Below are 26,500 nucleotides of genomic sequence, written 5' to 3'. Positions count from 1 at the left end.
GGTGTTACACAGAAGGAGATAATTTACTTTGCGTAGGAATTATCGGCCAATTTATATTCCTTTAATTTAAGAAATAATTTCTAAGGCAGAATTCTTATTTTAAGGTTTTTATGTACAAAAACTATTCAAATATTTTACGCAAATTATTATACACCATTACGTATAATGCAAGGATGTTTAATTAATCAAACTTTTATATTTCACACCATAAAGTGTAGGCATATATCTGAATAAAACTAAAGCTTTCATCTACAAGTACTTTATGTTATTCTCTGTATTTACATTTACAAATATATGGTAATTTTCACATCAGCTAGAAGTGCAAAAACAGAAAGAGTTTGTACAATCTCGTTTATTCTGTTCCGCAAATGATTTTCAAGTTTTGCAATAATATTTGTTATCTTATTTTTCTATTATGTTTTGCTTACTAGGAGCATCACCCAATTGTTTTCTTTCTTTTGCTGATACAGCACATGTATGTATTATTTGTTATGACAGAAATTTTTACCATGGTGCATGTTTTCTATCTTTCTATGATTTTTAAGTTATGATATGGTTATTAGATATTACTGCAGAAGTCCCTTACTACCATTTGTAAACATAGCGTTAATGAAAGAACAACCATGTAGATACATATAAGGCCTAGTGGAAAGTTGTATGGTAGGTACGAATATGAAGGCAGCCATCTTGAAATCCGCCATTCTGAATTAAGGTCAAGTTTTTGAAATGGGACTAGGATAATGCGATACATAATTTCGGGCTAGAATTTAATCAGGAAGACAATGGTGAAGCTAGTTTTAAGATACACCCATTTGGGGAAAAGTTACAGGCATATTAATTGTTTATACTTACTATGTGCGTAAGTCCGTTACGTCCGCTTCTAACCCGCGTATTAATGATAATAAGTCTATAAAATTTCGGTAATACATATTATGCCTAGAGGGAAGTGATACGATAAGGATATCCTTGACGGCAACCATTTTGAAATCCTCCATTTTGAATTAAATTGAAGTTTCGAAAAATGAATATCGTAGCATGTAACACCTCAATTTAATAGTAAATGTTCACCAAAAGTCAATATTATACTATTTTTTTCCTATAGTTAACCGGTATGAATTTAGGACTGCTTGTAACGTGGACCAAACGTCCATTATTCGATCTTTCAAATTGGCAACACTCTTAATTTTCACCCCATGTTTTAAGATTCCAATGGCACTTTGCAGTTGTTGCCATGACTCGTGTTTTCTAAATTTATTACATTTTTTAAGAGTTGCGATTGTCAGTTTATGAATAGTGTTGGGATAAACATCGAGCAATCTTTCTGAATTTTGAAGACTTGCCATGTAATTATTTATTTCCTATACCTGCCCTTAAAATACTCGTTTACTACGCCCTTAAAATGAATCATCGCACAACGAAAGAACTTGAAATTTGCATTCAGGTAATACCAAAGACGTAACTTGTAATGAATAGTAGATGAGAAGAGAAATCAAATGAAAATTCATTTCAAAAAGAAAAACGTATAATGATTGTCGTGTAAATCAACAGTATTTTGTTTTGTTTTATATTTATTTCTTTAATGTATATTTATGTTCTATGGCAATTTTTTAACTACTCAGACACAAGAAGTCATTCGTTTTCTAGTGATTGTTGTCGATGGTTCATGTTTGTAAGATTTATAATCAGTATTGATCGGGAACTTGATTAAGTTACGCCTCTTTATAAACAAGTTACCTGTTTTCATACTATGTTTATGGTACAAACAGTGTGTTTGTAAAAGTCATTATGCCTCTTTGATATTTTCTAACACTGCTGCTTTTCCTTTAAACTTGTATTTATTAAAAATATTTTATTGTTTGACGTTTGTGCAACCTGTAGGCTACATTTCTTGATAATTTTGTGTTCTTATAACACCAATTTGTTTTAATTTCATTTGTATTTCTTTACGTCACATAGGTTGATAGATTCATCATGTATTATGGTTTAAAATAAATAATTACATGGCAAGTCTTCAAAATTCAGAAAAAATCCTGGATGCTCACCCCAACACTATTCACGAACTGACAAGTAGCTACTCTTAAAATAAGTAATAAATTTAGAAAACATGAGCCATGGCAACAACTGCAAAGTGCCAAATGGAATTTTGAAATATGCGGTGAAAATTAAAAGTGTTGCCAATTTGAAAGATTGAATAATAGACGTTTGGTGCACATTAGAAAGAGTGTAAATATCATAATGGTTAACAATAAAGAGAAAAAAGAAGCATCCAATTTGCTTTTTGGGAAAATTTACTATTAGAAAGAGGTGTCACATGCTGTTTTTCATTTTTCAAAACCACTTTAATTCAAAATGACGGATTTCAAGATGGCTGCCGTCAAGGATATCCTTACCGTATCACTTCCCTCTAGCCATAATATATATCACCGAAGTTTTATCCGCTTATTGCCATTAATACGCGGGTTAGAAGCGGAGGTAAGAAACTTACGCACATAGTAAGTACAAACAATTGGTATGCCTGTAACTTCTCCCCAAATGGGCGTATCTTAAAACTAGCTTTACCATTGTCGTTCTTATTAAATTCTTTCTCGAAATTATGTATCGCATTATCCTATTCCCATTTCAAAAAATTGACCTTAATTCAAAATGGCGGTTTTCAAGATGTCTGCCGTCAACTTAATACCTACAATACGATCCCCCTAGGCCTTATATGTATCTACATGGTTGTGCTTTCATTAACACTCCGTTTACAAAGGGTAGTAAGGGACTTCTGTAGTAATCTCTAATAACCACATCACAACTCCTAAAAATTATAGAAATATAGAAAACATGCACCATGGCAAAACATTTTGCATAACAGATAATACATACATGTCCTCTATCATCAAAACAAAATTCATTGAAATCGGAACCGGACAATTGGGTTATGCCTCTTGTTAGGTATATTTATGTAAATGACTCACATACATTGTATTTAATATTTCAATTTCTACTTCCCTTGTAACATAATTGGCATATGGTAAGGTATTTATACCATCTTTTTAAAAATACATATTTTATCATCTACATAGCTTAATGCTAACTTATTTACTTATTCACTATATATATCATACCCAAAACTTCCAATTCGGTTCTTCTTATAATAATAGTCCTTTTGCTTCTATAAAGAGTCCGTTTCTTTAATTGAGATATTTATGTACAATACTTTCTTAATATTATTTTCTTTTTACGACATTTTTCTTTAACAAATTCACTTTAAATTGCTTTATCTGGAAATCGATTTGTAAAGCTTTATTTGTGTTCACTTTTGAACTTAAACCAACCAATTCTTCTAGAATTTTACGATTAATTTCATCTTTTTTCCCCATAAAGTATTTCTTTATTTATTTGTGATATTTAGTATCTACACTTTTCTGCATATTCACTTGTATTGAAGTAACCAATGTAATTCTTTGTGTCTGTATACATCTTTGGTTTAAACAAGAAAAATATGAATATCGTATCTGTGTAAAATATTTCTATTTTTTCTTATGTTTCGGTTTCACCACATTATAATTGGTGTCATGTTTCCCATATTTTGGCAATTCTAATATACGCATTCCAAAATATATATGTTTATTAAAAGTTAATTTGGCTTCATTAAATATTATTGCATATGGATTCTCTGTATAAATAATTGTATATTCAAAATTTGGTTGAGCAATTTGTTCATCTACTCTTGCTGAACCACATTAAACTTGTATACGTTTAACAAATTTTTCAAGTATTATCGATTGTTTTTCCAAACACGGAGTTATTCGTTAGCTTTTGAAAGTTCTTCTCAAATTCATGTGTTGTTTAGTTCTCTTTTTGTGTTTAAATCTATATAATTCTTTAACCAACCTTGATTCAAACATTTTGGTGTTTGTTACTCTCCTAGTTCGATTAAACTTACTTTATGTAACACCAAAACTCTCTATGAAAAGTAGTCTCTGAAACTAAATTACTTTTATCTCTTAAGGCATTGAATTTACATAATACTTACCCTTAATTAGCTGTACTTCTAAAACCACATCCTTCGAAATGTCGTTCGCACTTATTATATTTCAACAAACTAAATGTATAAATATAACTACAACATTTAGCGGCATAAATGTACAAGCCTGCCTATCATTAAAAAGAGTTCTTACGTAGTATCGTTCGTAACATATTATCATAGTATAAAACGACCCTCGAACTACTGGGAACTGTTAATTTTTAGCTCTGCATAAATTAACAAACAATTTTTTTTACCGTAAAATAAACATTTTACATTAAATTCGTTTACTAAATATATTACCCTCGTATCAATTATCAATACATTTATAATCATTTTTATACTTCAAAAATAAACAGTAATTATGAATATAAATTAATGCAAATTAAAATATTTTATTTGGAGCATTACAATCAATAACAACGATCGTTTTCATATTTGCCGCACAGATATGCGTTACAATGTGTAAGGTTGTAGTCGCTCCTTACTGTTGAAAAATATTGAATAGAAAATTTTCTTTATTACAATTGATTAGATTAGGTGTAGATACAAAACTTATTTATATTTTTAAAAATACCTAACCCGTTTGATTTCGTATTCTGGGTAGGATACAATTTTCTCCTCATCAATATATCTGAAACCAACACGTTTTGTGTTTTAAATATCATACAAGTAAAAAACTTCTGGATGCACGTGTTTAGTGCATAAATATAGTCTTCAAATGCTTACTTTAAAGTAAATGAATATTTTCACTTCCAAGAAAGAGCATAACTAAACTATCTACAGTATTATTACAAGAGTATAAACAATTATTCTTATAACGATAACAATAGGTTACTAGTGCAGTTTTGGTGCGTTCCGTGCCACCCATATCTACCATTAAATATTATTATATAAAAATTGAATTTTCTCAGATTCCATAGCGCACATTTCTCTCGAATGTTGTATATGTACTGTACATTATTCTGTTCATCAACTGGGATATTTTTACAGCTTCGGAAATTATTACAGTTACATTCTTGCCAAACATTTCGCATACTACGAAATTCATTGTTTCTATGTACATTATGTAGAATTTGTCTGTTGCTTCTGAAGTTGCTGCAGATCTGTAATTAAATGCATAACGTACATCCATTTCCATTAAATAAACTCAGTTTTGTAAGGATACCTGTTACAACTTATATTCTTATTATTACCTTTTTGGCATTTATATTTCGTACAGGAAAATGGTTAGCTTGATTTCACATTGAACTATTTTGTGTCACTATTTGATTTTCATATTCTTCAACTATAATTAGTAAATAGTTAAAGTTAATACATTGTGACGATATAAGTATTTACTGTAATTTGTAAGTCAGGAACACACATATAGAGGCAACTATAAATAAGTCTTTCCAATTGAAAAGGATTCAATAATTTCAGATCATTTTATGCGTATCTAAAAAAGCAAATAATGCTTTTAACGACTTTCTAATTGGAACAAATATTTCTTATCTGAGCATCCCGATTAGCTAAGACGAAATCATTGTAATTTTTTTCTATTAAAGCTCTTTTGAAATCACCGTAAGTATGTAAGTTACTTTAAGAGCCTTAAGTCAAACCGAACATGACGCTTTTAACGTATATTGTACCATTTTAAATATACTAGATTTATCAACACCGATCAAGTCACACTCCGCTTCTAGTTTCTTCCAGAACTGTGAAAACTGGAATATCATCCGACTTCCGTTAAACTTGGTCATGGACCTTATTTCGCTAAACCTAATCCTTTTCTTAATCTGCTAGGATTTATTTGCACCGAAACATTCTGTCGTATATAAGCATTAATATTACGTAGCCGTCTTCTCACTTCAGCCCCACTCTGAGAAGCGGAATCCAGTTCTTGTAGTTCGCGATAGTACTCTTGTGTATATTGAGATTCATTACAAAACCTGGTTTCAATTGTATGATGTTCGTTATCTCCCATGTTCATAAAAAAGCTAGCTTTGCCATCTGTAGCTACAAATTTTTCATTCAGGACCTGAACTTCTTGGATTTAGTCAACTGGATTTGAGTGACTCTATACTTTAGTTTCCAACGCTTTAAGTGAACTTCATGGCACTTCAGAAAAGTGAATTATTTCTTCTAGCTTGGTATTTAATTAGAACGTTATTTGCTCTATTTTTAGCATCAGTTTGATCCATATTACAATTTACTGGTGTTACATTAAACCAATTTGATATCCTGGTTGCCTTATAAGATCAATCATGTTTTTTGATGATACAGGTGTTAATATAATATCTGAAACCTTCATACCATTGTGTATTCATTTGTTCTTTGATACACTCTCTTACTGCGTAACAAAATGTAATCCATTGAGTGTTATTATTATTATTTGTAAAGTATTTGAGTTTTAGTAACTGATCTCAAACACCAAAAAAACTGCAACAAACATTTTAATATTGGTTGTTGTCCCAGTTCGAATAGACTTACTTTATGTAACACCAACACTTTTTAGTAATTTTTGCTCCTGAAATTAAATTACTTTTTCATTCTAATGAGGAGATGAATTTATTTTATCCTTATCATTTATTGGCTATAATTCCTAAACTACATCTTTCTAAGATGTGTTCTTACTTTTTTAGCAGTATAAATGTACAAATATGGCCACCACGTTTAGAAGCATGAATGTACGGGTTTGTATATCAATAAAGAAGGAAATTCTACGTAACAAATCAGTGTCCTTTTTAACACTACATATTATCGTTGCAATCTGATTATTGAAACTCTATCACTCGATGAATTTTGTTTAATTTTAAACAATGTGATAAACATTGTTTAAGTTTCTATAGTGATTCACATATTCACAAGAACTACCGATTATCTTGTACGTATGTATAGAGAAAGGATTCTTGTAAACATTTCAAGTATATTACTTTACATTGCATCTGATTATCTTCTCAAGATAGGACAATGAATGACACATTCGCAGACTTAAATATGGCAACCTTGATTTCTAACTGTTTCAGTGGGCTGGACACTTCCACCCTCATAGAAAGTGACAATGACCTTCCTCCCTCCCCCTTTGGAAACTACCTCCCATGACCAGAAACCAGATTTTGCCGAAGGGAACTTCAACGCTATTCATTTCAACGCGCAAAGCCTTCTTTCAAATTTCGTGGAAATTGAAAGAATTGTATCCTCTTTTAAACATGTGCATGCAGTACTTATTTCTGAGTCTTGGTTACAGGATTCCCTCTCAAACAACCTCGTTCATTTACCAGGTTTCCATCTCTTTACATACAATAGAAAGGGTAAACGCGGCGGGAGTGTGGCAATATACTTACGAGACAACTTCCAGGTCAAACTTCTGTCTCAGTCAGCTGGTGTATATAACAGTAGTTCAGAATATATTATACTCGAAGTCACTGTAGGTCACCAGACATTGCTTTTGAGTGTTGTGTATCGTCCCCCTGTACATCCTTCGTAAACTTTGTTGACGATATTGCAAAACATTTACCCAATTATCAGCATTCCATAATAATGAATGATACAAATTGGGATCTTTTAACAACGAAAGACGAAGTCTTGTAATGTCGGGATACGATCTCGGGCCTTAACCTTGCTATCTGTCCTCTTGGTCCAACCCATCACATAAGGAACTCAGAATCATGGATATGTGTGATACTGGTATCCAAGGAAGAACATGTAATTAGCCACGGTCAAATCCATACACCGGGCATCTCGTACCATGATATGCTATATATATCCTACAAACTTGGAGTTCCGCAATATAAAACTAAATTCACATCATACAGAGACTTTAGGTACATAAATGAAGTAGACCTGAACATCGACACTGCCTGCTTGCCGTGGCACTCAATAAACTGCCTCCCCACAGTTGACGAGCAGGTAAATACTCTAAATTCTTTAATAATAAATTTATATGACAGACACGCCCCTATAGTTAAGAAACGTGTTTCGCGACCACCATCACCATGGTTAACCGATGAATTACGTTCGTTAATGGCGTGGAGAAATAAAGCTTATAGAGCATACAGGAAACATGTTAAAAATAGTGATCCTTCCAGTGATAGCACAATAAATTCCAATACAAAATTCGAAAACTATAGGATATTAAGAAACCGTTGCACTTAAGAAGTAAGGAAGGCAAAACGGCGCTTTGCCTATGAAATACTTGAATTCGAAAATAATGGAGCAGTTCTTTGGAAACGACTAAAAGTATTAGGTGTTGGGAGAAACATAGCCAAGAACGCAGTTAACTATACGCCAGATGAATTGAACATTTTTTTCTGTCAAAGCCATATGATACCAGCCTCCATGAAACTGCAAACAATGAATAATATTGTAGCCTAGGAAATTAACTCTCTGTTCTCGTTTTCTCACGTACAGCCTGCACATGTTTTAAAAGCGATCCAAAGAATTAAATCTAAAGCCACTGGTACAGATGATATTTCAATAACCATGATTAGGAAAATCCTACCGCATGTACTTAATCCTATCATTGACATTTTTAATTACTCTCTTGCCACAGGTACTTTTTCCACAGTATGGAAACTCGCTAAGGTCCGCCCACTTCCAAAAAAGAACAACGCTGACAATATCGCAGACTATCGTCCTGTCAGTGTTCTTCCCGTGCTTTCAAAAGTTTTTGAATATATTGTAAATGATAAATTCGGGAATACTTAACAACAAATAATTTACTGGATACATTTCAATCTGGTTTTTGAAGTAATCATAGCACATGCACTGCACTAGTAAACGTAACGGAGGATATAAGATGGGGTATTGATAACAGAAAACTGACGCTCCTTTCTCTACTTGACTATAGTAAGGCATTTCAAACGATTAATTTTGACATATTACTTCAGAAAGTATCATTATTGTTTAATTTTTCTGAATCAGTGGTTAAATGGTTTCATTCTTACCTTCAAGAACGTAAACAAAGAGTAGTGATCAATCAGGATCACATATCGACATGGCATTGTATCAACAGTGGAGTGCCGCAGGGTAGCGTACTAGGTCCCCTTCTCTTTGCCCTTTACATTAATAATCTCCCTAAAATTCTCACATATTGTAAATACCACATTTACGCTGATGATTTTCAGTTATATGCTTCTTTTCCCCAACAAGATATTAATAATGCGATTGAGAAAATAAATACCGAGTTAAATAAAATCAGTGACTGGTCTACGGCTCATGGGTTAAAATTAAATGCAACAAAATCGCAGTGCATCTTAATTGGCTCCCCAAGAATTCTTTCTTCTATTAATATCTATCAGCTCCCAAATATAAAATTGTCCAATACTGTTATTCCATTCTCTACAACTGTCAAAAATTTGGGAGTCATACTAAATCAACATCTCTCCTGGTCAGACCAAATAAATGGAGTTTGTAAGAGAGCATTTGCTGCCCTGCATACGTTAAATCGACTAAGGAATTTCTTACCAATATCTTTGAAGATCAAACTTGTCAAGGTACTGGTGTTCCTAAATCTTGACTATTGCGACTCAGTCTATTCTGATCTAACAGAAAATCAATCAAAGCGCTTGCAAAGAGTCCAAAATGCCTGCGTTAGATTTATTTTCAATATAACTTACAGGGAACATCTCAGATCTTTTTATAAAAAACTGTCATGGCTGACTGTAGCCGGAAGAAGAAATTTACATAATCTTACCCTATTGTACAAAATACTGCTACGTCAGAACCATCGTATCTAGCCCGTAGATTTTTATATTTATCTGGCTTTCATACTAGAAGCACAAGATCACAAGATAATTTTTTGCTCTCCATACCCAGTCACAATTCTGATTCATACTCAAAATCCTTCGCAGTAAGTACTACACGCCTCTGGAACAGTTTACCTCAATTAATATACAACGTTTCCACAGTTGCCAAGTTTAAAAAATCTGTAAATTCCCTTCTCTTAAGTAAAGATAAGGATACTGGTAGCACATGAGGCATCTTCGTTTTACCAGCCTATTAATAACCCACATATGAACACGCAACCAATAGGTAACCTATGTTAATTTGTACAGCTTATATATTCATACTTCTTTTACCGCTATATGCAAAATGCAATTTAGGTTTTCTCCATGTTATTTTTGTTTCCTCTATTGTATATTATTTTCAATTTTTGTTTTTGAAGTGTTTAAACATTTTTTATTTTAAGTAGTATATTCTTTTCTATGTGGTTCAGCACTTTTGTTATTGTAATTGTTAATATTTTCTATATATTGGTGCTTTTTTTAAAAAAGCAAAATACATAATGTATGCACGTGGTTAAGTGCTCGGAGAAGGCTACAGAGCTTTAACTTCGCCACGTAAAAGAAGTCATAAATAAATAAATAAATAAATATTTTTCTTTGTCATATATGGTTGTTAATTAAAAGCTTTCGTTGTTTTGAGACAAGTAGACACTTATTTTGAAGAGCCAATGTCTTTGTGATAATTAATTCGGAACTTTGTGATTATTTAGTAATTAAATTCTTTTAGATGTTCAAGACAAATATATAAACAGTGTTGGAATTATCAAATACATTCGTAAATCTATTTCTTCTATTTCTTCTCCACTTAACTATCTAATTCCTTTATACGGTAGATATTAATGGTAGCCAATCTATAGACATTATTTGAGTTTAAGTACATGATGTAAAAATCTTCTTTATTTTCATCATAAACTTCCAAATATTTCTCTTATTTTTCGAGCATTGACTAATTCCACCTCTTATGTCTTTCTCTATAATCGAAACCATATCAGAGTCTGTTACTAATTCCAGTTTTCTTTGTCATCTTTAAGAGTGCATCACAAGATAATCTGGTGCGTCATATTCCAAGCTGAATCAATACCAAAACCATTATGACATGTTTCTCTAAAATTCTCAAATACATCTGCTTATAGCAACACATCAGTTTTTAGATATAAATCATTATATTGCTCTTGATTATTATTTTAAACGTTTCCCATGTTTTTCTGCATACACATAGTCCTCACCACTAATATGAGCGTTAGTAAGCTTGTTGCAGAAATATTCTTATGAATGTAACTGTCAATTTCTAAACTTGTTCCAATTAAACATTTTTTCTTATTAAAATTTTAATTGCTCTTAATCAGAATAGAAGTGTTGTGTACGAATAATTTTCCTCTTGTTAGGTCTGATGAATATTTGTTTAAACTTCATGCCGTAAATCAAAATGAATCTAGATTTAAATTTGATAGATCCAACGTTTTACAGAGTAGTACACCACGTTCTTCATTATTAGGTATGAACCCTAGTTTTTCGTATTTCATGTTAGATGTTTAATAAATAAGAGTAAATCATATGCTATTACGTTATGTATAACCAGAGGTACAAACTTTTTACTTTAACTTTAAACCATGGATTACAAATCTTATTTTGTTCCTATCTGGTTACAAATCCTTCGTAATTCTACGACTCAGTTTGTTAATCATTTCTGTCTCTATTATTATCTCTTAAATCTGAAAATGGGCTTGTCTATAGAATTATATCGTCAATAATATTGGATGTCTTTGGAATACCTTAATGAACAAGTGCATGCAAAAACGTTGTGTATACAATTTGCCAGCTAAATACTTGAATTACAAGTATGAGGCCATAAAGAAATAGTCGCATATGTGGGTAAAGTGTTTTATATATATTACAATAATAGAGAACTAAAGTAAAAGGAGCAGTGCAATTAAAATATTAAGCATTTTGCACATAAACATCAAAAAATATTTAAGTTCAAACTTTAAATTTGTCTTTCCAAACTTTTTCATTTTTGTTTCGACACGCAGCATGCAACTTTGTATTTTAAAGTCTGGGTCACGTTCCATTTGTCTATATCCTCTACGATACCTTCTTCCAGTTGTTATCGTTTCTAATCACTTCTTTCTACAAATATTACATCAGCAGTATCACTAGAGTCTTTATCAGAGGATATCTCATTCAACAACTTTCTTGTTTAGTTATTTTCACGTTATTTCTTTTTGTCACAAATACTGTCTCTACTAACGTAGACAAGGAATAGTTACAATACAATGACACAATTCTTTGCACTGTTTATAGTCTAAAACACAAGAAAAAATTAATCTCTAAAACAAAAAACTAGTTTTGCCAAAATTAATTAAAAATTACTTCGTTACAAATATTTCGTAAAAATTACAAGCAGATCTTCAAAATATTCATGATACAACCGACGGATATGGCTCTCAAACTAGAATAGGCCTCTACGTTAAGAGCTAGAAAGGTATTGGGGAGGAAGGCGGCCGCGCGTTTGCAGTTTGCGAATTCAGCAATTTTGGACATGCTGTTTCGTAAAATGTTAGGAATATTTTGTAATCCAGAGTTGATCACAATTATTAATCAGCAGCAAATTCTCTAGTTATCTTGTCTGGAGGTTTACAATTTTTCCAGTCTATTCTCCTTTACAAGAAGAGCAGGATTTATATTTATTGAATTATTTTAACTGTTTATTTGTTAAAGATTATTCTTTATTTTATTTGTATAGGTTTGATATTTGGTTCGTTTTTTGTTTAACTTTGATATAAAATTCTTAGCTGCATCTTTATATAAAATATATCTATATTTTTCATCACTTTTTAAAATACAATAGGAGAATCCATATGGCTTATGTTGTTGATATTTTTAGGTTTATGATTCGTTTTCTCCATAACAATCTTTCCGGCCCATAACGTTATGCAGTAAACCTCAAATCAATAATGCAAGTTTATTGTGTACTGGTGTTTCTTAAATTCAAATATGTAAGTTCTTTTGCATTCTATTTCAACAATTTCATAAGGAGAACAACCTTTGTCATGTTTATCTAATGCATCTTGTGAGTAAAAGTTTAACAAATATGTATGACGTATTTTCGAGCTCTTAATTTCTCATTTGACTACTAACTAATCTACGTAAATCTTTATTACAACAATAATACAGTTTTTCCTCTTTTAACTTTAAGAAATTTACATTGCTTTGCTTTTATTTTGAGTATGTTATAAAATGCTCGCCATGTGGTTCCGTTGTATCTATATAAGTTAATGTATATATCCAGTCTTCTTTCAATTTTTAGAATGTCACTTTGTTTTATTGCAAAATTATTATCTTTTAATTTTCTTCCAAGTCTATAAAGAACCTGCAAATATTTTATGGACCGTTGTTGATCTTTTCTCAACAGGACTTAGTGCAGACTCAGTTAAATAGAAGACACACCTTTCATTTTTATACTTTACATTAATAACGGCTTTTTGTCAGTTTGCTTCAGTTTATTGCATTAATTATGTTGCGGAAAATCTCTTATTTATGTTAAAACAACGGACACTTACGTTTGCGATTAATTAGTGCAATTCGCAAGATATAATCCTTCGTTGTTGTTCTAAAATAGTCCTATATACGAAAGAACATTTCCAGATTTTTTTTTTTTTTTGGTGAAAAGTGATAACTGCAATACTCACCCAGAGGCTTATAAATTCAACAAAATAACTGTTGTACAAGGCTACTTTATCTATTAAAACAAACAACTACAATCTGGTTTCCCATTCTATTATTTATAAGATCTAATTTATTCTAAGTCCTCAACAAAAATTTCAGCTCCTAACTCAAAAACAGTTCATGAATGATGGACGTGTTTTGAAGGACACCTCAACTACAAACTGTAGCTGAAACTCTGTGTCAGAATCGCGGTTTGCAGTTAACAAAGTGACAAGAGTGGAAGAGTGTTTCCTGGTTCTAACGATTTTATATTCTACTTTTTATAACCAGAAAGTGAACGATTTTACTACTCTTTATAGTTGCTGGCTTAAAATGTACACAGTGAATCAGAATTAATATATTTATATATAATTAGTATTTTTTCTTGAAAATTAAAAATTATTTCATACTCCTGGACCTAATCTGAATTTAGCACTTCGTAATTCTGTACGATACAACTTCACGTCTAGTTATTCAGAACTGGCAAATTATATCACTCGTTACAAAGCACGTAAGTTTGGTAAACATATGTTTTTAAACATACTCTAAATCGAAACCAAATTTATATTCATATTCATCTGGATACAATTTTAGGAGCTACAAAGTAATGTTTGTAAGATATGTTTCATCCTAGTTTTGATACCAATTTCATTTGTGTCTGAGTGCAAGTAATAGATTATGTGTAACTCACCTACTCATAGTGAACTCATAGAGACGTTAGTGTCTAGTCTATTCTTCTATGAAAACTTTTCATCATGCAACTGATTATTGTAGGTATTTAGTTACCACAATAGATTTGTTAACAGCCTGATTTCGTACGAACCCCTGCAGCTTCAGAGTTTTAAAATGTTTTTATTTTCATTTCAGTTCACACCCATTATAATATGGAATATCATGTCTTGTAGAGCAGTAAATAGGTATTTCAATGACGTTGAATTTTAAGAGATTGACAATTATAAAGATGCATTTAGAAAATTATTCCCTTCAATTGTACTTTGTTCTACACTTTCACTTAATTCTAACCCTTTATTTAACTTATAATTTATCATTTTTCTTTTCTTTTTCAACAAGCAACATGCAGTAGAATAACATACATGCAATGAGTTATGCTGTAAACACACTCATTAAAGTAGAGGAAGAAATTAAAACCTAAAAGCGTTTTCTAACGTCAACAACACACCAAAAGCCACTTTAAATGTAACACTGACTTGTAAACTTGCATTAAATACCAGGAATATTATTTGTAGTTCGGCCATTTTTTTAATATCAAAACAAGTAGACCCAGTCTGTTGGAATTGTAATAATCAGTGAGAATAAAGAGTCTCTTCGAGTGTCGTCACGCATGTGTTTTGTGATAGAATTTGGTCATAATGTTTGAAATTTGTTTCTGTTCTTGCAATATATATATATATATATATATATATATATATATATATATATATATATATATATATATATATATATATATATATATATCACTGTTTCTGAGAAATGGGTCTTCTGCATATGTATTTCCGATTGATATCAGATGCACTTCCGGCTCACTTAACAGTTGAAAATCTATTTTGGCTATGCCGTAGTTGCAACAACGTTTTCCCACATTTTCTCAAATCAGCAGAAAACATAGCAGCTTAGTAGTATGGATGACCAGAAATTAGATAAAAATATGTTGAAATCGTTAATGTTTGTTACCAACGAGTGGATAGTATATACCTAATATAGATTCTAATTACTGGCTATCGTACAAAACTTTAGAAATGAACTGTACATGTAAAGGTTATACAAGACGATGTATATTATCAAGAAATTTAAACAGAACGTATTAGAGTGGCTAAAATTAAATGAACACGAATATTGGGAAGGTAATTCTAATTGATCTAATTTTATCAGCCAAATCTTACAATGTGTGACAAAGGATGAAAAGCTAGCAATTCTAATGTCTGTCGATAAATATATGAAAAAGAATTAAGCAAAACATTACAAAGAAGTTTGCTAAATGAAAGCTGTGTAAAATGAAGAAACATGGAAACTGACAACATAGAAACAAAGAGGAACAAGAAAATTTTAAACACGACCTCAGGAAAACGTATTCATTAATCAACGTAGAATAATAAAATAAATTGTTATTGCTTAAATTTAAAGACACATATTTTTACCAAAAAAATGTAATTCACTTATCACTTTCTATTCTGCTTTAGATACTTCTGCGGCTTGTATATTCCTCTCTAGATTTGAATGAGTATTCTTATAAACACATAAAGACACGTATCAAATTAAATTATTTTCAAAATGTTGTCACTCACCTTGCTTTATTATTACCATGTATTCTTCTTGTGACTCTTGTATTTTTTTATAAGGCAACAAAATCTTTAGCTTTTAAGAATAATTTCGCATATGTTAAATGCTACTGAACAAAATAAAATGATCTATACTCTTATTGCACACAAAGCACTTATTGAAACGATGTCATTTCGTTATCTTTAAGAAAAGTGTATCTTGCTAAGATATATTTCATTATATTTTTACAAACTCTAGCTGTAAATAATATCATTACAGTTGAAATACATTCAACTCTTTCACTAGTATACATTACATATGCTTACAGTAAATATATTTCATCTGGTTTCACTAACATAAAATTTGTAATGTATAAATTTACATAAGTAGTACATACATAATAAAATAAGTATCTGTATGGCGCGTAAGGCTGACGGCCGGCTTTCGATTCCTGGATTAAAAACTCTGCGCTCCTTGCGGGGAACGTGGAGGTCTTGATGGAACGGATGAGGTTGGGAATGAGTGTATCGGGAAACGAATTATTTACTCTTGTTAGCCTGGTTACCATAGGCCTCCAGCCGGCTGAAGCCGACAGAAGAGGCTTCAGGGCTGAGGAAATTATGCACAAATAATAAAAATAAAGTGTACGTTGTGTAACAAAATGGTTACAAACAAGGAAGTGAAAAACAAAGATATATATATATATATATATATATATATATATATATATATATATATAGTGTGTAATATCAAAAAGATCCTTGGCGAAGCATTTCTGTAGCGAGTAATACCGGCTAGATTAGCCGTCTAGCCACCAGGTGGAAACCCGGCGCTAGTATTGCTTGCTTAGAAGCTTTTCCCATTCCACCTCCAACCCCTCTTCTTAATGATTTTCCCATCTTTTCCCCTCTTACTCTGTCCCGTCCAACTGATCCCACTGCTTTCGACTTTGAACACGTGCTATACAGGCAGTCGGAAAGGGCCTTGATCAGTTCCGGTCATCAGTTTTTCATCAACCTTCAAGACGAGTAGACGTGCTGGAGAAGTCTCCGACTTTAGTCAAGTATGACTTAACTTAGCCGCTTCGCTGAGTTTTTCTGCAACTTGTAGGTTTCGGATTTAGAAACGCCGGACAGCCTCGCCGTTCACATAGCCTGGGTCAGACAGACTGCTATGTCCCTTCGGTCTAGTCTGAATGGCTTTGACCTTTTTCTACTTATTTTCTTTCTCTTCTCTCCTTTATGACTTACTACTTTCGCGATTTTGAACAAGTTAGAGGAATAATTGACGCGCGGACAAAATATGAAACTTAGTCGTTTGGAATAGTCAAATAGTAAATGATGGACGTTAACTTGGTTACACTAAGTAATCATGACACTTGTAAGAAACTAGTGTTTACACCATTATGTTTCCTCTCTTGTGCTCGTTCTGTATAACTACCCTATTATTGTAATAAACTTTATTCTGAAATTTCCCTCTTCATTGACTTCTCCTATACTGGAATAGATAACGGGTAAAATGCAGGTACACACAATAAATATCTGAGCTACGACTTCAATGTATTTTCTCTTTGAGCCTTACTTCATAGCAGCGAATCTATGAGGGAAGGCTTATCCGAGAATAAGTAAGGGATGTTAACTATTTACAACCCAATCTGGCTGGGCGAAGAGAGAGAGAGAGAGAGAGAGAAAGAGAGAGAGAGAGAGAGAGAGAGAGAGAAGGAATCGATTCCTAACCCCGTACAAGGCAAGGTTCTTGATGAAAATTGTCTTAAGGAGAATAGTGTGTGCTCACGCTTTGCTACGAACACGAGCCCCCGAAATGTTAGTGATCGGCTACTGATTCACAATCGGTGGCCCACGCCACCCTGTGACCACCAGAAGTACCTGTAAGAGTTGGTGGAGTTTCGCCAGTCATGAAAGGTGAACTTTACTGCTAACATCACCTACCCATAACAATATATATATACTAATTTTACTATGTAAGTATTCTGTCAACTTTTCTTCGTATAGTAGTAAAATTAAATACATGTTATTGCTTTTGTAATGAATTCAATGCAATTTCCCTTTCAAGTTTCTTATGTATTCCAAGTACGAAGTTCCACCTTCATTAGCAAAGGAAGGAGAGGCAAATCAACACATCGATCCTGGTACTACCGAACTTTCTCTAAGCTACACTATATATGATGAAGATGCAAACATAAATGCAATCAAAGTTAAAGAACAAATAAGGAAATGCAGATTTCATTATGAGACAGAAGGATTGAAAGGATTTAAGTACTACAGTAAACAAACTTGTGTTGAACAATTCCGGAATGAAGACAAAATCAGAGTTTGCAGCTGCACGGAGACTCCATTTGGTTATGAACGAGGTAATTAATATTTCAGTATGGATCTATTCCTTATAATACGTTTGTTGCCTTGAACAATATGACTCGCTCTATTGCGTTTTGCAAAAATTCTCTGAATGTATTTTCTAGATATACAGAGGTTTTATATAATATCCTTGTTTATTCTTGCATTGACTTTCAATGTATTAGGTCCTCTTGAAATAATTTATTAAACATCTTTTTTATTGATGTAGCAAAGTAATTTAAAACGAGTTGCGGTAGCCCACTGTTGACATATTAATAAATATATTTCTGTTAGTTACGTGATATATACTTTTGGAAGCTTGATTCAAGTATATTTTTTTATTTATAAATTTAGTCTTTCTTTTAGCAGGCATACTCCCAGATACCTTATACAGAAGAAGAATAGCAACTTAATGTTGAGTTAACTCTGTGGTTTAGAAACATAACTGCCGTTTAATTTAGACATTTTTTCTTGATAAAGTAATCTACTGGTTTCCATGAAGGCCTATAATAATATGTATGATGAGAAAGCAGGTCAATAATATTACAATCATTTACACACTTTTGTTTCAGGAATTCTTTCTATTTTTATCATAGATACACAAACGTCTGTAGCACTTAAAACTTTATAGGTATGATTCTGATTTCACACATATTTTGTACACTCCGCATCAAAAATATGCGACACAAAACGCCCTGCAGTTAGGCCACCCAATATACACATTATTATCCCATAATCGTGTCAGGTAAAGAGACCCCCTCTCTCTCCTCCTTTCTTCTCTCCATACTAAAATTAGCTAACAACATGAGCGCAATTCTTATTTCAAACTACACATGTATTAGTTTCGATAAAATGAAATAAATAAACCGAGAAGAAACAAGATTCATAGGTTGATGTAGGGAGAAACTGAAACACACACAATGAAAAATTGAAACCAATGGATGTCTATTACACAGAGATTCATAAATGAGGCAGACAGAGAGAAGAGGAGAGAAGAAGAAAAAGAAAAGGGAGAACAGATAAAACTGTGGAACTCAAACGTAGTAAGAAAAACACCTAACATTATAAAGTTCCGTTTCCAGAAATCCAACAGTAATATAGAAATAACATTTGTTTTTACATATTTGTTCAGAACTATTCGAATATATAGAGGAGGCTTTAAACATTCATTATGTCACTTTCATAATGGATAGCATTCTCAATTTCAAGTAGAACTGTATGTCTCCGAGACATATCTGGGATAATGTCAAAAGTTTAACATGCATACTTTGTTTCCGCGTGGTTCGATTGCAAATTCGGTAGTGTTCATTGGACGTACTGTTCCAAAGTACATTGTAATATACCCTGTATATAGCATTGATCATATCCTCCATTTGAGACTACTAGTACAAACTGAATAAAACAGCAAAAAAAAAAAAAAAAAAACGAAACGAAACTAAAAGAAAAGAACAGAAAAAGAAAGAAAGAGAAAATATAAGACAGTTCTATTTTACTATTAAATTTCTATCAGAAATACCCCATATTAAAAGTCGAAATTGTATCGTAATAAAAAGTTACAAATGTTGGAAAGGAAAAGTTTATATTCCTCATAGATGTAGCATGTTTCAAATTTCAACGTGAAAAAAACACATTGAATTATAGGATGGAAACAAATTTTGTGTCGAATTAGTATAAATAAAATTTTGTTTTCAAAAAACCAGAGTTACCATTTTCTAGTATTTTCCGAAGATGTATCTATTCCGAACATCCAGCATTGATTTAATCTCTTCCGGATATAACGAAATTTGCACAGATAGAATGAACACTAAAGCTCAAACGGATGATCGTATCAGTCTTTTGATGTTAGTTAAATTATAGACCACCACTCGGTCGAGGATTCTAATCCGTAGTGACCCGGAATTCGACTCGGTAACCCAGGGGATAGAAAAGAGATTTTACTTATTCCTTTGAGTGTAAACAGTATTTCTGTCAGAGATGACCAGGACTGGAGATGTTATCCCCAGAGCACGAAAAACACGACGCCGAAGATAACAGGTAATTAGATTCTCCAGAACAGGTATATCGAGCTGTTTCTTCGTTTTAACTTTGGAACATGAAGTGCATGTGTGAGAGTGGGAAAGAGGTGGAGAAGTGAAAATGCAAAGACAGAATAGGGAAACGTCAAGAGAGAGAGAGATGTGGATGAATATAAATATGATACATACTTGTCATTACAGTGTATCATATAGAACGCACACAATGTTCTCCATCGGAAGATAAATCTCTGCAGCCACTATTTTATGCGAAAAAATCATACTACTTGATGGGGAATCGGACCTAGATTTTCCAATTGGAAGTCTGGCACATTACCACTACACACCAAATTGCTTTAGCCAAACGTTGTTTCACAAATGGTGTAGTGTTTCTTTCTGAGAACGATAACAAGAAAAGTGTATACTACAGATCAATGATGTGTTTGGAATGTCCTGGTAATTCCCTTGCCCTTTCCCAACCAGCATTCGTAAATCTTCTCTATCATGATACAGGTATTTTCTTCCACATTCTTATGTATTGCTTGTTCAGTATGATAAGTCGATTCTTCACAATCACTTTGTAAACATTTTAATTTTGGCATGAACAGGATTTGAACCTACGTTCAATAGCTCTAATATTCATAACGCCATTACGTTACCCCTACACTATCAGTTTTATTGGTACTAACTTCTAATACAGAACTTTCACTCAACTATTCGTGATAAACAGAAAAGTATTTAAACAACTTGAAAGTGAGTACTCAGCTTAAAGGCATAAGAAAAAGAAATAAAATCAATAATTAAAGGAAAATACATAATAATAATAATAATAATTTTAAAAAAGGCGACAGCGAAAAGTTCATTGCAGAACAACTTCAAAAAATCGGCTAAAATAATGCTTATCGCGATCTGGAGAATAAGCTTGCGACTTGTACATAGCGCTGGAAATAAGCAAGAGTACTGGCTGCAAGAAAGAGCACAGCCCGATGTTTAGCGTGGGGGGAACGAAAATCAGGGAAGAACATATGCTCCACCGTAAACTGAGAGGGCGGACGACGAGTGATACGTCCCACTAGTTATTGAAAAGCATGTCAGATAGGATGGGTTCCAGCACATTGGGTGTAGCGATGAGCCTGAGTGTCCTCTTGGTTGCATGTAGCACACAACGCATCAGGAACGCGTTGAATTGCGAACGAACGCGCGCGTGTAGGGGTAAGCTGGTGTACAACCTGAAACCAAAGGACTTGCATGTACGAAGGTAGTACAGGGTTCAAGAGATTGGCCCACACTTGCTGCCAACCGACATATGGAAATAGCTGAACGACGCGCAGTTTCGTTTGAGGATATGTTAACATGGCAAAAGCACAATATAACGAGCTTGCATTGTGTGTCCTCGGGTTGAGGATCACCCCGGAATACGTCCAATAACGGATGAAAGTTCAGACATACGCCGGACACTGGGCTGGGAAATGAATGAGAGGTGGATTCACTGGATGTTCATAATCCGGCCAGAAACAGCTAAACCAGTGATTAGTGAAAGAACCAGTTGAAGAGAGCGCGAAGTAGGAGTCTGGTAAGAATAAAGTTTGGCATTTTAATCGAATGTTGACCAAGCCTAACCCACCCATTGAACGTGGCAGATAAAGTGCGGTACGCGGAAGACGGAAATAAAATCTACGCCAGATATGCCAAAGGAACAGAGATTCAAAACGTTTGGCATATATCTCCGGTAAGGGAAAAACGCGCGCTCGATACCGCAGCTTGGGTGCAACATAAATATTGATAAAGTGGATACGGTGGAGTAAATGAAGTCGACGAAATCGCTGGGAATAAAACAAACAGCGGACTTGTGTTAAAAGAGGTGCCCAAATCTCATCATAGTGGGGATTGGGGTGGGACGTGAAAGGTATGCCTAATATAGTTAAGGAAGAGACATGCGGTAAATTTGGGGAACCTAGAGTGTTCGCAGGTAACTGAAAGTCATTAAATTGTAATACATGAGTTTTCCGGTCATTGTAGTGAAGACCTGCGCAACGAGAATAGCGCTGTAGAATCTCCCTGCAAGGACACAGAATCCACTCCAGTAATGGTTAAATCATCAGCGTAACCGGAAATATTTTGGCTGTGAAAAAGTGAAGTACCCGAGGGGGATAAGGTGGCCAAACGGTAAAGAAGCGGGTCTAAAACTAAGGCAAACAATATAGTGCTGAAACAACACCCTTGACGCAAACCACGCTGTAACGAAATGGGTGAAGATAAATGGCCATTAATTTGAAGACGGAAATTCGCCGTAGCATACAGATTCACTATTACCTGGCAGAAAGCTGAAGGAAAGCCCCAGGCGCCAAGCGTTAGGCGGAGAAAGTGATTATCTACGCTATCGTAAGCTTTGGCCAAATCAACTGCGAGGGCTCCTGAAGGAACCTGACGAAAATGAAAATATGCAAAAAGATCGCGGAGAGAACGAAGAGTGTATTGAATGTTATTAGTCTGGTGTAGAGCCGCCTGGAACGGACTAATTAATCGTTGAATAATAGGACGAACTCGAGCTGTTAGAACCTTCGTAAATAATTTCAGGTCGACTGGTAATAAGGAAATGGGCCAGTAATCGGAAACCTCACGTGCAGTAGGCGATTTCAGGAGAAACACCACTATAGCTGTATTGTGCGCAAAAGGGGACCCGAGAGCCACGAATTAAAGAGTGAAACAAGAGTCACGCGGAGAAAAGGCCAATAACGCTTATAAAAGGAAAAATTCAAACCGTCGACCCCTGGGGAACTGCGGCCTTTGGCACGCCGGAGAACAGAAAAGATCTCTTCCTCTGTGATAGGAACAATCAAGTCATGACCGTCACTCGCTGACAGCGTGTGAGGGATTGCTGATAAAAATTCAGGGGCGGAAGTGTAATCCATTGTCTTCGCGCTTGCAAACTCGGTGTAGTACCGAGTAAATTCTTGTAACATGTTGAGCGAATCAGTTTTGATATTGCCATCCGCCATAACAATGGACTCGATGAAAGTGGCACGCCGTTGACGCAGGAAAAGATCGACATGATACAAGGAAGATGTTTCCTCCGGAAAACAATGATATAAGTCCTCTGAAAAATATGCCTGAAGCGAGGCATGAGAATCTATCTCTCGCATCCGGCGTTTAAGATCATTGATGCTGGCCTGATTGACAAGGGACGGTGGTGCCGTCCAAAGGTCACAGAGCGCACGGTAGAAAAAATCGTATAACTGACGATCCTGTTGACGTACAGGGTTACCACGCCATTGAAAAAACTACGTATTTTGGGTTTGCAATATTGACTCCACAATGCTCCTACCGTTGGATAATATCGTTGCATTTTACACCAGTACTCAAAACGCGAAGTAAAAGAGTCTACCACTTCCTCTCGTGACATCACATCATTGTTGATCTTCCAATAGGAAGGGCCACGTGCGGCAGGAAGAGAAAACAGTAACTTAAAGCTACTTCTACCGCTGCATGAGTAGACAGCGAACAGGAATAGTTAAAACATGTAACACTGCTTTACATAAAGGGTCCGTTACATATGCCCTGTCTAAGCGACTGCGAGTGGTAGAACAGTAAATGTCATGGCGTGCTTAGAATTAGAGGTGATCAGCGCATCATGTAACTTGAGAGCGCGCACCAGCTCAACTAAGGCGTGACACGGAGGGGAAGGGGTGAGAGAGTCACGAGGATCAATCACCGCATTAAAATCCTCCACCACAATACAGTGTTGAACGCCTGGAGGAATTAAAGACGGAATAGTTGTGGCAAAAAACTCTTCCCTTTCTCGTATCTTGAGATATCCAGAAAATGCATAGATACAGAGGAAGCACATATCGTGAATATAACAGCGAATTGCCTTACCATCAGGGCACAACATTATTATATCGTAGGTTAAGCCTTTCGTCACTAAAATAGCAACACCAGTTGAATATTGACAATTAATAATAGCATGATAATCAGTAAGAAAGTCAAATGAATGGAAAGTCAGTTCTGTTAAACAACATACATCTGGGCGACGCCCCTCGATAAATTGCTTGAGTAGTGCTATATTTTGCGCTGAACTAATCTGATTAATATTTAACGTAAGAAGGGTGAAAGAGTTTATCATTGGCATACTCACATTCAAAAAAAATATACAAAAAAGTACTGAACCCGGAGGTACACTGTTGTAGAAAGAAATCAAATATATAACGAAAAACTTGCCCGTTAATAAAGAACAAACTAGGAAAATAAACACAATCCAAGACAAGCCATAACAGGAGACCACGAGTAGCACACAAAACTTCGTTGTCGGAAGTTGAAATAAACACACTTTTGCACTCATTACAACTCGGAATCAGAAATTGCCCTCTCTTTCGAGCGGGTATCACGTGATATTGGCTGTTTCATTCCTTGAGAGGCAGACAGAGAAGAAGTCAGCTCCTTTTTCTTCCTAACTGACCTTGAGACTCTTCTTCTTTTTTGCTGAGAGGCAGGATCTGGTTCCACAGAAACTACACTTGCTAGTAAAGGGGGGTAAGAAAGGTATCAGTGCCAGAGGATAAAGACTCACTCGTAATCGAAGAAGCGTCTTGATTCGCAGAAATAACAACTGCACGCGGATCTTCCTGTGGCGACTCGGGAGGGAGCAGCGAAGGCGCCGTCATTTGTGGAGATTCCTGCTCTGACGTCGATTTCGTTGATAACTCTGGAGCAACTGAACGTCGGGGTAGCTCAGGGAACTCAGAAGTATCGGCGAGACTATTGATCCCCGCGGGGCGAGGGCCGGAGACCAAGGGGGCTTCAGCCACACGTTAAAAGGATCCAGATGACTGCAGGCTACGCTGCACCTTGCTTAATTCAGTCATATTCACAGGGCCCAGGGTGGGTTGCACGCCCACAGAACTGGGTCTTTACTTTAAAGGACACCTGGAGATGGTATGAAATTCACTCTGGCAAAAAAAAACACGTAATCGGTTGCCCGTCATACGAAACACTCACTTTGTTACCCTGCACTGTTAAAGGGGATGGGATATGTTTATTGAGTTCCATATGGAGGATACGGACACCACTATCAATCCCAGTAGGGAATGGAGCAGCCCAAAATTACCGTTCTACACGTCGTACTGTACCATATACACGGAAATGGTCTTCTAATACTTGGAGTGGTGCTTCCAGCGGAAAATCACAAACACGCACCAATTTCATTGGGTCCTCGGCCGGCAAGATTCTCACAATACTCGAATTTCCATCAGCGTGGTGAAATAGCACAGACTCCGGAACGATCGACGCAAACTGTTCATAGTCGTTGACACTCTTGAACTTAATATAAATGCTATAAGACTCTTCATGAAGTTGAAGAGCACAAATTTGCTCGAAGAGACGAGGAAAAGTCTCATTTAACCATTGGTAGACCTGGCTCGAATTGGGGCGTGAACTACGATAACGCTTGTCAAACATACATTTATATTGCAAGTCCTTTTTATATGACATTGTACTATCTCGGGAACAAACACTAATTACACTGTAATCACTAAAATAGTCACTAGCAGTCCAATTTAGGCCACAGAAAACGACCTAACACACAGCGCAAAGGTGTAGGAAAAGATACTTATTACGTCACACTCCGGAGACTCTGCGATGGTGCGTTGCTCGAAGGCTCGAGCAAAATTGATCATGCAACCTGAAATTACAGGCCAAATATTACTTACTTTAGCCCTGATCTTTGGAACGAAGAAAAGTACACAACGAATTTGATTTATTCTACGGCATAGAGAGAAATTAATGTCCAGTAATAAAGGAAAAGGATACAATCCATGAACAATTACAGTAATTTCGTCGTACAAGTTCAAAAGTATGTGAATAATAATAATAATAATAATAATAATAATAATAATAATAATAATAATAATAATAATAATAATGATAATAAATGTTCAAATTCACAGTATACTAGGCTTAGTCTATTATTATTATTATCAACATCAATTATTCGTTTCGTTGGGTTAAGTTGATAAAAAATATTAATATGTTCCGTTACTCAGTCACTGTTTAGGATTACTAAAGCGCTCTTTCATATCGGTCATTTTAGATGTGTTTTGTATATTCCCTCCCCTCTGTATGTTGTGGGACACGGCACGTGCAATGTGATTGTTGATCTAAACGAGCCGGAAAACTATGAATTCGACACTCATATAGATTATTTCGATCATTTTTATATGTATCCCCCTCCTCCAAGTTGAGGAGCTGATTTAGGATTTAAACTGTTAATCTCAGCGAATCCAAAAATTATAGATTCGCCACTTCTACCGGTAATTTTTCGTTCTTTTTTAAATGTCGCTCCCCCTCCCCATCTCTTAAGTCACACCGTCAAAGTGA

General features: G+C 34.5%; 1 protein-coding gene across 1 annotated transcript in view; it reads left to right on the top strand.

Annotated features, from left to right (window-relative positions):
* LOC145669094 (uncharacterized) overlaps positions 1–26,500 on the top strand; it is a 79,389-nt gene that overhangs the window by 11,057 nt on the left and 41,832 nt on the right. The window contains exon 2 of the mRNA XM_081737443.1: positions 17,836–18,133. Within this exon, the coding sequence (XP_081593569.1) occupies positions 17,842–18,133 (292 nt within the window). The 5' untranslated portion in view covers positions 17,836–17,841. The remainder of the gene's footprint in view (positions 1–17,835; positions 18,134–26,500) is intronic.

This window comes from Thermobia domestica, chromosome 13 (assembly GCF_964235325.1).
Source record: "Thermobia domestica chromosome 13, izTheDome1.hap1.1, whole genome shotgun sequence".
In the NCBI taxonomy this organism is placed as follows: Eukaryota; Metazoa; Arthropoda; class Insecta; order Zygentoma; family Lepismatidae; genus Thermobia; species Thermobia domestica.
This window is presented reverse-complemented; position numbering and strand designations above follow the sequence as displayed.